Below are 15280 nucleotides of genomic sequence, written 5' to 3'. Positions count from 1 at the left end.
TGAATGAGTAGGTGTTCTAAAACTTTTGACTGGTAGTCTATGTCTACCTCAATATAAATTAACATGTTCATCATCTGCAATTGATTACTCCTATAGTGACAGGTGATGACATTTATGCTTCTCTATCAATATACAGTATCAGTGCAGTGCACATGATTAGATTCTGAATTTCATCAACACGTTCATTTGAATGCCAGACTGCAGAATTGTTAGGCTATCTATCCAAAGTGCATCAGGCAGCCGTCCAATGCATCACTGCGCTTTGTTCTCTCGTCCGCTGTTTCGTGCCAAAGTGCTGTCGGATTCACTGCTATGTGGTCGCGTTGGCGCTCCTTGTCCCTATCCCACACCTCGCTCTTGCCTTTGAAGGGATCGCCAAGCCGTAGGAATGTTCCCACATTAATGCGCAGTGCATGTGGTTCTTAACCGCAATATCTAAAATCCGGTATTGGGGAGCGACATTGCGAAAGAAGGAGGGGGAGAACATAATTTCTGCCTAGATGTGGGAGAAATGCAGCTCGTGAGGGATTTTCTGATTCATGAAGAGCGCGAGACGGACTCGAAATTCCCTCACGTGCGCATCGTGGGAGATAAAAGCTGTTGGGCGCTTCTATTTTTGTCTTGTTTTATAACAGAAATGCGGCCGAAAAGGACCTAAACAATCACGGTAAATGAGGCAACATGCAAATACGCACCGACAGTAAGTCATTGTGATGTGTTTAGTGCTGTCTGTTTAACCATTTGCGCTGTAGGTAGTGGGGTCACCTTTTATTTATTTGAAACTGAAAGGTATCACTATCGTCTCCATCTCTGGTTTGAATTTAGTGACACATGTAGTTTAATGATTGTTAACTATGAGAGCATTGTTAGACTGGTAGTGTTTTTTTATGTGCAGCAAAATGTTTAAATTAGTGGAATGCATTTGCGAATAGGCTAAATGTCAGTAAGAGGTCTACATGCTGATACATTTTATTGTTTGTTTTAGGTGAACGTTTGTTAACAGCTCCCGCAGAAGGTGGTTTGCCACCGACCAACACATAATATTTAAACCCGAGTGGCACGAGCCAAGAAGAACGGACTCCGTAGTTTTTAGATATTGGGATTATATCTTCTTACTTGGGTGTCAACGATGAAGAGAAGACAGAAGCGAGTGTTGCAAATGGCCTTCGTATTCATGGTGGCTTTGATATTTCTGCCAAACGTTGGACTGTGGTCTTTATACCGGGAGAAACACCTGATGAAGTCGCACGAGGCCGGCGAACAGGTTGGTCTAAAGTCAAGTTACGTTGGCTTTGCCACTTTTTAAGCACCAAATTCGTCGCATATCAAACTGGTGTAGCCTACAACAAGTTGTTTGGCAACAACCTGCGCATTCATGGCTTGAGCAACAGTGTTAGTTAGGACGGCTCATCAATCATCATTATCGCATCATCAGTTAGGCCCACATATCATGCATCTTTTCATCAACTTTATACTAGGCAAATTTAAATCTGGACCTTGCAGGCAAGCAATCGAGAGTCACCTCTGTGTAAGAGTACATTTATTTCCTGGTTTAAATTGTACCCAAGTTATTTTGCATCCAGGCCAATGTCCCTCAAATATGATAACATGTCAACCTTAGTTGTGATTGTGGCAGGCCCGGCACCAGGATAAAGTGACTAAGGGGGCAGTTGAAATCAGCGAGGGGGCACAATTTTGGGGCGTAATTACATTTGATTGATATTAAATTCTGCTTATATCACGCTATACCACAATAAACATAGTTCAAATGCCGAAACTCCATGACCATTGAGTGCTTTTGAAGTGGCAGGTTGGTGTGCACTCTATCAGCACAATGGACAATGCTCTACACACTGAAGCGATTTGGTAATGAATATAGGCTACAAGATAGATAGGGTAATTCACCTATTACAAACAGCCTATGTGAATGCAGCTGTACACACAGCCGTCTTACTAAAATAATGCAAACTAAATGCTGAAAGTAGTAACCTAGTTATTAATGCAGGCAAACAAAAATGTTGAATAGTAGTTTGGCTTAGAATACAGACAATGTGAACAAATGAATGTGAACAGAACAAAACAGCGATACCAAGTATGCCTAGTAAACAAAATATCTAATCAATAAAGGCATGACACAATCTATATTTAGGCTAGTTACATTAACAGTAAACATGCACAGTAAACAAAAAGCAAATAGAAACCCAAAACACAGCCTACAGCCTACTTCGGTGAGATGCAGCCATGCACCGCTGTCTTGCCAAACAAACAGGCCTGTAGGCCCGGTTCAAACTGTAACGGCAGCCTTCCTCCTCTTCACAAGAAGAGAGGGTGTAACAGGGATCGGACCAACATGCAGCGTAGCCAGTGCTCAACATGTTTAATAAAACGAAACTGTGAACACTTACAACGATACAAAATAACAAAATGTGGCAAACCGATACAGCCCTATCTGGTGCAGAGAAAACACAAAGACAGGAAACAACCACCCACAAAATCCCAACACAAAACAAGCCACCTAAATATGATTCCCAATCAGAGACAACACAAAACACCTGCCTCTGATTGGGAACCATATTAGGCCAAAAATAGAAACATAGAAACAGACAAACTAGACACACAACATAGAATGCCCACCCAGCTCACGTCCTGACCAACACTAAAACAAGCAAAACACACAAGAACTATGGTCAGAACGTGACAGTACCCCCCTCCTGAGGTGCGGACTCCGAACGCACCCCCTAAAACTCTAGGGGAGGGTCTGGGTGGGCATCTGTCCGCGGTGGTGGCTCCGGCGCTGGACGAGGACACCACTCCACCATTGTCTTTGTCCCCCTCCTTAGCGTCCTTTGAGTGGCGACCCTCGCCGCCGACCTTGGCCTAGGAACCCTCACAAAGGGCCCCATCAGACTGAGGAGACAGCTCCGAATCGAGAGGTAGCTTAGGACAGAGAGGTAGCTCAGGACAGAGAGGTAGCTCAGGACAGAGAGCTGGCTCAGGACAGAGAGGTAGCTCCGGACGAATGGCAGCTCCGGACTGAATGGCAGCTCCGGACTGAATGGCAGCTCCGGACTGAATGGCAGCTCCGGACTGGAGGGCAGCTCATGACTGGAGGGCAGCTCATGACTGGAGGGCAGCTCATGACTGGAGGGCAGCTCATGACTGGCGGGCAGCTCATGACTGGCGGGCAGCTCATGACTGGAGGGCAGCTCATGACTGGAGGGCAGCTCTGGCAGCTCTTGACTGACTGGCGGCTCTGGCAGCTCCTGACTGGCTGGCGGCTCTGGCAGCTCCTGACTGGCTGGCGGCTCTGGGAGCTTCTGACTGGCTGGCGGCTCTGGCAGCTTCTGACTGGCTGGCGGCTCTGGGAGCTTCTGACTGGCTGGCGGCTCTGGCAGCTTCTGACTGGCTGGCGGCTCTGGCAGCTTCTGACTGGCTGGCGGCTCTGGCAGCTCCTGACTGGCGGGCCGCTCTGGCGGCTCCTAACTGGCGGGCGGCTCTGGCGGCTCCTGACTGGCGGGCGGCTCTGGCGGCTCCTAACTGGCGGGCGGCTCTGGCGGCTCCTGACTGACGGACGGCTCTGACAGCTCGGGACAGACGGACGGCTCTGACGGCTCGGGACAGACGGACGGCTCTGACGGCTCGGGACAGATGGACGGCTCAGATGGCGCTGGGCAGGCAGGCAGCTCAGATGGCGCTGGGCAGGCAGGCAGCTCAGATGGCGCTGAGCAGGTAGGCAGCTCAGATGGCGCTGAGCAGGCAGGCAGCTCAGATGGCGCTGAGCAGGTAGGCAGCTCAGATAGCGCTGAGCAGGCAGGCAGCTCAGATTGCGCTGGGCAGGCAGGCAGCTCAGATGGCGCTGGGCAGGCAGGCAGCTCAGATGGCGCTGAGCAGGAGAGCTGGTGCATGGGGCTGCCACAGGAGAGCTGGTGCGCTGAGCTGGCACAGGACGTGCAGGGCTAGGGAGGCGCACAGGAGGCCTGGTGCGTAAGGCTGGCACAGTCTTCACCAGACGGCTAGCCCGCACCTCAGGACGAGTATGGAGAGCTGACTCAGGTGATATCAAATCCCGACACGGTCCTTCGGGCAGATGTCGTGCCTCATGCACCAAACCAGCAAATCCCTCATTTCTCTCTCCTCCAATTTCCCCATTAGATCCTTCACAGTCTCTACTTCGCTCACCTCCAATACCGCCGTCACCGGCTCTGGTTCCATCCTTGGCTCCTTACGGTAAGCAGGGGGAGTTGGCTCAAGTCCCCTACTTGACCCAGCTACACTCCCCTTTAGCCTCCCCCAATACATTTTTGGGGTTTCTTCTCGGGCTTCCTACCGCGTCGTGCTAACCTCATTCGTCGGTATCCCTCTGCACATTGCTCCATGGAATCCCAGGCGGGCTCCGGCACTCTCCCTGGGTCGATCAACCACCTGTCTATTTCCTCCCAAGTGGTATAACCCAGATCCTGCTCACGCTGCCGAGCTAGCTCCTCAAAACGCCGCCTCTCCGCTTTCGCTGCCTCCAGCTTCGCTTTGGGGCGGCGATATTCCTCTGGCTCTGCCCAGGGTCCTTTACCGTCCTGCTCGTCCTCCCATGTCCATTCCTGAACTCGCTGCTGCTGCTGCTGCTGCTGCTGCTGCTGCTGCTGCTGCTGCTGCTGCTGCCCGTAGCCACGCTACTTGGTCCGAGTTTGGTGGGTGGTTCTGTAACGGCAGCCTTCCTCCTCTTCACGAGAAGAGAACCACCCACCAAACACGCAGCGTAGCCAGTGCTCAACATGTTTAATAAAACGAAACTGTGAACACTTACAACGATACAAAATAACAAAATGTGGCAAACTGATACAGCCCTATCTGGTGCAGAGAAAACACAAAGACAGGAAACAACCACCCACAAACCCCAACACAAAACAAGCCACCTAAATATGATTCCCAATCAGAGACAACACAAAACACCTGCCTCTGATTGGGAACCATATTAGGCCAAACATAGAAACAGACAAACTAGACACACAACATAGAATGCCCACCCAGCTCACGTCCTGACCAACACTAAAACAAGCAAAACACACAAGAACTATGGTCAGAACGTGACACAAACATGGAAATCATGGTGCTCATGAGTTCAGCAACACGTTGTGATATGGTACAAAACACTTCTGTGGATCAAAATCGATCCACATAATCAATTAAGCAATGCCAGGCTACCAGAAATGCATTTCCAATACGTACAGTTTACAACCACTAAAACTAATAGGCTACCAAGAAAGCCATAATAGAATGTATCTATTTCTATGATGAAACATACTGATGTAGCTATACCCATGTAGCTATACCCAGGTGCATCATTTGGGTTCTTGCATTAGAATTATATTGAATTCTGCTTATATCACGCTATACCTCAGTAAACATAAAAGTTCAAATGTCGAGAACATTGAGTGCTTTTGACCAAGAAGTGTCAGGTTGGTGCAAAATCTCAGCTGCGCTCTATCAGCACCATGGACAGCTCCCTACAAACTTAAAGGCCTATAGTCTGGCTAAGGAAATAATTTTGCCATTCCATACCATAGGTTTTTGCTGGAAGTACACCACTGGCTGTACCACCAAGACTTTGATAAAAATCAACCAGCTAGATTGTTTCGTACCTTTTCAGAAGAGTTGCAGTCTCCTTGATGCTCTGTGGAACTTCCTGATTAATCGGTCATTCCACTCTCCCCGAAATATTCTTGTAAGATCCCCAACTAATGCCAGTTGGATTAGTTGAGTGAACACGTTTGTCAAAGTGGAAAATGATTTCTCGCATGTAGCTGTGGATGCCCCAAAAGTCAATACGTGTCAGTGCAGTAAGCATGGTCGACATAGTGGAGAGAGGCCCAGAGAATCGTTGCAAGATATCAAGTGTGGCCCATTTGTCCTCATTGGAGCCGGAGCGGGCGATTTCAGTCTGCAAACCTGGCGCGCAACACTAAACTCAGCTTCCACCAAATCTTTTGCTTAGATCCAGCAGTGGTTTCACCTTTTTCCCATCTAGAAAGTCATGGCTCTCAAGGGTAAACAGGGTCTCCACCAGTTGGCTGTTGCGTTTGCTGAATCGTACTGACATTTCACTGATGACAGCCTCCAAGAACAGTCTTTTACACTCAGTCTCTTCTCCTTTGTCCTGCAGGCCTACTGTACTGTCCATCACATAATGCTAGAGATTTGTACTTACATAACGTTGTCATAATTACTTGGAGCTTGTGGTGCGTCAGTGCCACTGGCACTGAACTGTCCACAAATGGCTTCGAACTCGCTGTCACACCCCGGCTTGTCACACCTCAGCACTCCAACGCACTGCGGACCACTTTGACTCCAGTGTAGAGATCTGTTGCTTTTGCCTGGATACATTTGTTTGGAGGATGGAGAAGACTGAGGATTCTGTGCACCATGGTGGCTGTTAACTTAAAGTCAGGGTCCAGCATCTCTGTAGCCTCAAGTCTTACTTCTGTGTTGTACGAACGCAAGCATTCGATGTCAGAGAGGAACTTCACGATGCTGTCACAACTTTTAACAGCCACTGACACAGTAGCCAGGTGTCCCCTTCTCCATTGGCTGTGTTTGGGTACTTTAGCTAAGCCAATTTCTGCTATCCACCGTGGCAGTGGCAGATTAGCTGGTTCCAGCTAGCTAAATAGGCTAAGGCTAATAACACTTACGCTTTTTTCAGCTAGCTAAGACGCTAACTAAACTCTGTAGTGGTGGGGAGTGAGGCTGAGTTGAGTGAAGCAACTTGACCCCACCCTTATAAATCTAAATCAAATATTACAGGCGGAGGCGTATCACGTTATTCACTTAGTCTACCACAGATGAGAAGTGTTTTTTCCCCCGCTTTTTATGGAAACCAAAGGAGTCATACCTAACTACTGACACAGCGCAGCGGAGATACAAATTTTGCACCAACCTGTCACTCAATAATTGTAACTTTTTTTTATATAGGGACATAAAACTAAAACTGGGGGGGCTAAGCCCCCTTTTGCCCCCTCGTGGAGCTGGGCCCAGATTGTGGTGGAAGTCACTGTGCTGTCTCCTAAGTGTGACTTATTATAACAAGGGTAGTTTGGTTCCTGAATGCTGATTGACTGAAACCGCTTTCCAGTAATGTGTACATTCAGAATATTATAGCATGAGGTTGGAGCACCATGGCACCAAATCCTCTTCAGCTTGTGTGGCTTGATGATCTCCTTGAACACCTACAGCTCTTTGCCAGCCCTTCATGTTATGTGGCCCTAGCTGCACTCTGTTAAGCCGCGAGGCTTGTTTCATATACGCCTATCATCCTGTAATCTATTTCTGCTGCTGGGGGGTGCAGTGAAAACTGCCTGAGTCGGTTTAGGATTGCATCTCATCATTGCCTCTTTCTCATTTGCCTGATCGCGATTTGCATTGCCGCATGGCGTAACATTGCCCTTCGGCACTGCATGGCCCCGTCTGTGTGAAGCCTTGACAGTTCATCACCATTAGGCTAACTCAGCCTGTCGCCCTCTAGCTCCGGCCCGGGTTGACAGGGACAGAAACATCAGGAACATCAGGCGGTGGTCATTATGTGGGACGACACCTACCGTTCTCTCCTCTCTCCACTGACCTCTACATGATACAGACTGAGTCGCCCTGCTGAGATTGTCTCACATTCCATTTCGAGGTTGTCTGTCTCATAGAAAGAATGAGTAGATTGAACAAAGCCCCTCGGACCAGTGCAACTTGATGACCAATGTCCTCTCGTCATTCAATTTTTTTATCCATTGAAAATAGGAGCCTCAGTAGGTATGTGTTAACTTTAGATTAGTGGTGTGTTGGTATTTTTGGCAGCCATTTTACTGAACAAGGTGATGTCCTTTGGTTTTCTTGTAAGTCTTATTGATTCCTTTTGGTTTAGTTGAATCCATAGTTTCATAGTCTCTAGATTGAGCTCCTATACTACAGGCATTTGATACAAACAAAACAAATCAAGAAAAGAAGGTCTAGAACCCTTTAGTTGGGATCAGTAGGTCCCAGAGCAGCAACTCAGGCGAACTGATGAGTTCCTTCCTGATTCCGTGATTCAGAGCCACCGAGCAGCCAGCCAATCCTCTGAAAGACGGAAGGGAGCGGCAGCATTATATGCTCTGAGGGAAAAGGCTCATCCTCCATGGCAGGCAACAGAAAAATGGGAACAGTCTCTAAGATCAGAATCACCCCATTTCCTCCCAAATTGCACCCTATTCCCTATATAGTGCACTACTTTATAGCCCCGGTCAAAAGTAGTGCACTACATAGGGAATAGGGTGGCATTTGGCCAGCTGTCCCCTGACTCAAAATCAAAGCAGCTGGAGTTTCACACACCAGCCAACCATAAAAGGAAAAAGAAGCCTGGGCTTGTATCTGTTTGATAGGGCCATTTTGTCTGCAGTCAGGGTGAGATAATTGACATTGGGGATGGATGTTTCTGTTGGGCCCAATTACCAACGAAGCTCACCAGATTGTCATTTTAGTTATTAACCTAGTCACCGTGGTGATGTTTAGCCTATTATTACCGACATTATGATGTATTTCACACAATAAACGCACTGTAGTTTCCTGTATATGGACATCATGAGCCATCTGTCTTTTATGTGATGCATCACATCGGACACATTATTGCCTTTGACCAGTTCTGTAACATTGTTCATACATTTCAATATAAGCAACTTATTTGTGGTAAGGGTCCTGATCTCAGCTCACAGGTAAATTTAGTGGCAAACAACAAACAACAGCTAGCATGTGTACTGATGGTGTGTTTTGTACCCTAGATACCAGGTGCGCGCACACGCACGCACGCACGCACACACACACACACACACACACACACACACACACACACACCAGCTGTCACTTGTGATGGGATGTTTACATGGGATGATGAGTATGCAAGATTTAGATATATGATAGCACACTGAGCAGTGACGTGTGAGAGACAGGAGTAATGCAGGCTAGGCCTAATAACATTTTGGAAGTGATGGAGGGCAACAGTAACTGAGATTGTACATTTTATACGGTTAATTTGTAGCAATGGAGCACATACATACTGTATGTATAATGCACAATGTCTAGTTTGATGTACTATTTTATTTATGATGTAGGTTATTGTATTGTTTTATTCCTGTTTGGACCCCAGGAAGAGTAGCTGCTGCCTTGTCAGCAGCTAATGGGGATAATGTCAATAATATTCAAACTTTTTCACCATGATTTCTGGGGACTTTCTTCTAGGTTAGTGGTTCTCAACCTGGGGTACTAGTACCTGGAGATACAGTTGAAGTCGGAAGTTTACATACACATTAGCCAAATACATTTAAACTCAGTTTTTCACAATTCCTGACATTTAATCAGAGTAAAAATTCCCTGTCTTACGTCAGTTAGGATCACCACTTTATTTTAAGAATGTGAAATATCAGAATAATAAAAATGTTCTATAGGATTGAGGTCAGGGCTTTGTGATGGCCACTCCAATACCTTGACTTTGTTGTCCTTAAGCCATTTTGCCACGACTTTGGAAGTATGCTTTGGGTCATTGTCCATTTGGAAGACCCATTTGCGACCAAGCTTTAACTTCCTGACTGATGTCTTGAGATGTTGCTTCAATATATCCACATAATTTTCCGTCTTCATGATGCCATCTATTTTGTGAAGTGCACCAGTCCCTCTTGCAGCAAAGCACCCCCACAACAGGATGCTTCCACCCCAGGGCTTCATGGTTGGTATGGTGTTCTTTGGCTTGCAAGCATCCCCATTTTTCCTCCAAACATAACGATGGTCATTATGGCCAAACAGTTCTATTTTTGTTTCATCAGAGCAGAGGACATTTCTCCAAAAAGTACAATCTTTGTCCCCATGTGCAGTTGCTTCGTTGTACTGTGGATATTAATACTTGTGTACCTGTTTCCTCCAGCATCTTCACAAGGTCCTTTGCTGTTGTTCTGGGATTGATTTGCACTTTTCACACCAAAGTACGTTCATCTCTAGGAGACAGAACCTTCATGAGCGTTATGAAGGCTGCGTGGTCCCAAATTGTTTATACTTGTGGAATATTGTTTATACAGATTAACGTGGTACTATCAGGCATTTGGAAATTGCTCCCAAGGATGAACCAAATTTGTGGAGTCTGATTTCTTTTGATTTCTTTTGATTTTCCCATGATGTCAAGCAAATAGGCACTGAGTTTGAAGGTAGGCCTTGAAATACATCCACAGGTACACCTCCAATGACTAAAATGATGTCAATTAGCCTATCAGAAGCTTCTAAAGTCATGACATTTTCTGGAATTTTCCAAGCTGTTTAAAGGCACAGTCAACCTAGTGTATGTGAACTTCTGACCCACTGGAATTGCGATACAGTGAATTATAACTGAAATAATCTGTCTGTAAACAATTGTTGGAAAAATTACTTGTGTCATGCACAAAGTAGATGTCCTAACCGATTTGCCAAAACTATAGTTTGTTAACCAGAAATTTGTGGAGTGGTTGAAAAACGAGTTTTAATGACTCCAACCTAAGTGTATGTAAACTTTCGACTTCAACTGTACCTGGCCTATCCACAGCCCGGGTACTTGGGAATGGGAAGACTCAAGAGCATAGAGTGGCAAGAAAAAGTATGTGAACCACTTGGAAATACCTGGATTTCTGCATAAATTGGTCATAAAATTTGATCTGATCTTCATCTAGGCCACAACAATAGACAAACACAGTCTGCTTAAACTAATAACACACAAACAATTATACGTTTTCATGTCTTTATTGAACACACCGTGTAAACATTCATAGTGCAGGGTGGAAAAAAGTATGTGAACCCTTGGATTTAATAACTGGTTGACCCTCCTTTGGCAGCAATAACCTCAACCAAACGTTTTCTGCGTATCAGACCTGCACAAAGGTCAGGAGGAATTTTGGACCATTCCTCTTTACAATACTGTTTCAGTTCAGCAATATTCTTGGGATGTCTGGTGTGAACTACTCTCTAGAGGTCATGCCACAGCATCTCAAATCGGGTTGAGGTCAGGACTCTGACTGGGCAAATCGTATTTTCTTCTATTGAAGCCATTCTGTTGTTGATTTACTTCTGTGTTTTGGGTCGTTGTCCTGTTGCGTCACCCAACTTCTATTGAGCTTCAATTGGAGGACAGCCTAACATTCTCCTGCAAAAAAAATTTTTCCGTCGATGATAGCAAGCTGTCCAGGCCCTGAGGCAGCAAAGCAGCCCCAAACCATGATGCTCCCTCCACCATAGTTTACAGTTGGGATGAGGTTTTGATGTTGGTGTGCTGTGTAATTTTTTGTCCACACATAGTGTTGTGTGTTCCTTCCAAACAACTCAACTGTAGTTTCATCTGTCCACAGAATATTTTGCCAGTAGCATGTTCTAGAGATTTCTGTACATTTTTAGTCGACAATCTAGGATTATTCTTAACGTTAGTGAGCATTCTGCGCTGTGCACTTGCAGTCATCTTTGCAGGATGGCCACTCCTAGGGAGAGTAGCAACAGTGCGGAACTTTCTCCATTTATAGACAATTTGTCTAACCATGGACTGATGAACATCAAGGATTTTAGAGATACTTTTGTAACCCTTGCTTTCTGCAAGGTAACAATTCTTAATCTTAGGTCTTCTGAGATCTCTTTTGTTCGAGGCATGGTTCACATCAGGCAATGCATCTTGTGAATAGCAAACTCAAATTTTATGAGTGTTTTTTATAGGGCAGGGCAGCTCTAACCAACATCGCCAATCTCGTCTCATTGATTGGACTCCTGGTTAACTGACTCCTGACTCCCAATTAGCTTTTGGAGAAGTCATTAGCCTAGGGGTTCACATACTTTTTCCCACCTACACTGTGAATGTTTAACTTATGTATTCAATACAGACAATAAAAATACAATAATTTGTGTGTCATTAGTTTAAGCGCACTATGGTCGTCTATTGTTGTGACTTGGATGAAGATCAGATCAAATTTGATGACCAATTTATGCAGAAATCCAGGTAATTCCAAAGGGTTCACATACATATTCTTGCCACTGTAGGCCTAATGATCCACTGCAAATGAGGGGGTAGCCTACTCTGATTGGGGGTGTGATTGGGGACTTTAAAATAACCCAAGAGTGTTGAGAACCGCCTTTAACCTCTGGATCCAACTGAGAGAATGTTGATTTCCTAGTGACTGACTGTTATTGTCAGTATCCATTTCGTGACAAAGTGACAGTTGGAAGAGCAAGGCAGTCATTCTAATTAGGCTACCCACCACGATGTCACCATGACATGCAGGACGGCAATGCAGATGCAGAGCTGAGTGACAATATGGCCATGGATGAATGATCTACCAAATATATTAGAACGGAGATGGGGTTTATATAAAAACAAGAAACGCAAAAAGATTTCACAAATCGTCTGTGGAAATGGAATCTATTTTCAGTGTGAGATGGGACAAAACAGGTTGAAAAGGCCATTCATGATTAGTCCTGTAGTGGTTGTCACAAGGCATAAAAACCCTCTGTTGAAGGGACCCGATTTGGTGTGACATGCAAAGACTTCAATCGTGTGAGCGGTAATAGGTTGTTGGCTTGTTGGTAGGAATTAAATTGTGACCATGCTATTTTGACAATGAATAAGAATATGAATCTCTGGTATTGTTATCGTTCGTCTGAATATGAATTTGAATCAAACTCTCCCCGTATCAACTGTGAAAGAGGCTTCCCCATTACCGTACAGAAGGAACACATAATAGTTTTAGTAATTAAACCGGTAGTAATTAAACCTGTCAGTGTTGCTTCAAAGTATTGACTCCTAGCTTCCTCAGTACAGTATATTATTTATAATGATTCGCTTCCTTAACGACTTCATTTTAGTTTCCTTCTGTTTTTATGACACCTCGTTATCGTCTCCCCTCACCGTTAAGTGTTTTTCTGTAATTACTGTGCTATTTTAGAGAACTGAGCTGATTGTGTTTCTGTGTTTATATAGTAGAACTATCATTATAGAAGTTGTTGTTGTTGTTGGTGAGGTATTGTATCATCAATGCTGCTATCATCATTTTCACCAGTATCGCAATGAGATTGATTACCGATCATTTTCCAAAAATAGGCGTTTTGGTGTTGATGGTGTTGATGTTGAGTTGTTGCTCACATACTTATCATCTACATTCCAACCAGCTCCCCAATAAGCTTTCTGGCAGGACCAAGGATTTGCCACATTGTGTATTGATGATATGTATCATGAAGCTTTACATCATTTTCACCTCCATCTTCTCTTTAGTCTTGGTCCGTTTCAACCTGATTTGTCAGATGTGCCCTGTGTGCCGCTGACAGGTGGTAGAATGTGGTGGGAGGCTGTTTTGTGTCTTCTGAGAATAAAGGGCATTTCATATGGAGTGACTGCCTGGCTCTGTCTGCACAGTGATATAAAACGACTTATTCACCACCACCGACTCTCGGGAGGTGAGATCTAGACGTAATCATTAAGGCTGCTTCCATAATGGCATTTGACAGGGCCCATAGGGTTCTGCTCCGAAGTAGTGCACTATGAAGGGAATAGGGTGTCATTTTGGACGCCGCTCAGTGTTCTGACGTGGGCATCTCCATTAAGCTAAAAGCACTCCCATAGCACTTTGTTTTTTTTCTCATGCTTCTGAGAGTAATGGAAATAGGCTCGATGTAATCACTGCCATTGTATTGTCAGACACTACACAGCAGTGCAATCTGTTTTAATGGTCATGAACTGCTTTCAGTGTAAGATGTAAATATAGCCACTCAAGCCTATAAAGCTCGCACCTATTTATTCTCTTGGTGGCACTAACCTAAATCAGTGAGAAAGTGTGGACATTGAATGTCTATCCATGTCAACGTGTGATCAGTCACATATGCTCCCATACGCTAGACTAGGGCTGCATCTCAAATGGTACCCTATACCCTATAGGCCCTGGTCAAGAGTAGGGCACTATATAGGGAATAGGGTGCCATTTGGGTTACACCCTAGGTATACATACCATGAGTGTAATCACATAGATGGGCCATGAATTGTCCCCGGCTTGTTCAACTGTCCCTCAGCACAGAGAGTTACGGCTGTTTAAACTGGCAGCTCTGACTGACTCCTCCACTCTGGTGATTGTTATTCAAGGAGAGCAAAGCTTCTTATGTTTTATGGCCCTCTTTTCCTCCGTGGCGCCGGCGTCGTACCGTAGATTTACGGCGTTTAAAACCCACCGCGCAAGGTAATACTTGTCATCGGTGAAACATAACTAACAGTTCAATTAGACAGACAGTTTAACAATGTGGCCTGACAGAGGTTGTAAGAGATTATCGTGAGTCTGAAGGGTCATTATATTGCATCTATTAAAGGCAATCCAAAAACTACTTTTCAATTAAGCGGTTCCCAAGGGAGTAATTGATCATGGCTGTGACTGTCCACTCCACTTGATGGCTAGTACCTTTAAAAAAGGTACTAGCCGTCTAGCTTTCTCCTCCAGTTATTATCTTGTTGGATAGGCTTACTTACAGATGAGTAAAGTTGTTTCCTTTTTCCTTTTTGCTTTTACGTTTCAAACAAGAGCTTGTAGACCTAATCAGAAAGTTGAAAATGTGATTTTAAAACATAATTGGTTGGAATCACCACCTCTCAACAAAAATTCCTCTCAGAAATCAATATTTATGATTATATCTTGATTCATGCTGAGATTGCCAGTCAGCCGTGTCTTCCACTGCGGTGGATAGGATATTTTACCTAGGATTAAATATGAATGAGCTTGATGAGTATCTTTAATATTGTGCCGATTCCTCAAGGCTTATTTGTGAGGTGGTCTCAGGTTATCGATTTAAATTCCTTTCTATCCCCTCTTTATCCTTTTAATGAACTCCCTTCATCATCCTCCCTCCTTTTCCTCCTTTCTTCCTCCTACTAATTCACTGACTGCACTGATGAAAAACCCAAGCAGTCTCCCTAACAAGAAAAGTCCTTGGTGCTTATTAGGATATTTGTGAGTCATTCCACTGTATTATCCTATCTCATTAAAAGCCCACGGTGCAGTTTTTGATTCTCTAATGGAGGAAAACTGTGAGGAATCATGTGTAGCCTGGTTAAACTAGACTGAATGTTGAACTCACCATTCACCTCAATGGAGAGTGCAGCGTTCAGTCTGGTTTAGCCAGGCTATGAAATGGGTTCCCTGTGTTGTCAATATATCATCTCTCCCCTCTCTTCCTGTGTCGTGAATTACTGGCCTCTCTGAAACACGAAGAGGCTGCACTATCTTTTTATGAG

At 44.9% G+C, this 15280-nt stretch overlaps 1 protein-coding gene across 2 annotated transcripts in view; it reads left to right on the top strand.

The window, feature by feature from the left end:
• The first annotated feature begins 254 nt into the window (after window positions 1-254).
• Window positions 255-15280, top strand: part of LOC139567061 (polypeptide N-acetylgalactosaminyltransferase-like 6) — a 248444-nt gene continuing 233418 nt past the window's right edge. Inside the window, exons 1-2 of one of the 2 annotated variants that reach the window (XM_071388506.1) lie at window positions 255-667; window positions 986-1264. In XM_071388506.1, coding sequence (XP_071244607.1) covers window positions 1130-1264 — 135 coding nt within the window. In that variant the 5' untranslated portion in view covers window positions 255-667; window positions 986-1129. Of the gene's footprint in view, window positions 701-985; window positions 1265-15280 lie in introns of both variants that reach the window. The other variant, XM_071388504.1, reaches the window with a different exon arrangement.

This window comes from Salvelinus alpinus, unplaced genomic scaffold (genome assembly GCF_045679555.1).
Source record: "Salvelinus alpinus unplaced genomic scaffold, SLU_Salpinus.1 scaffold_41, whole genome shotgun sequence".
Classification (NCBI taxonomy): domain Eukaryota; kingdom Metazoa; phylum Chordata; class Actinopteri; order Salmoniformes; family Salmonidae; genus Salvelinus; species Salvelinus alpinus.
This window is presented reverse-complemented; position numbering and strand designations above follow the sequence as displayed.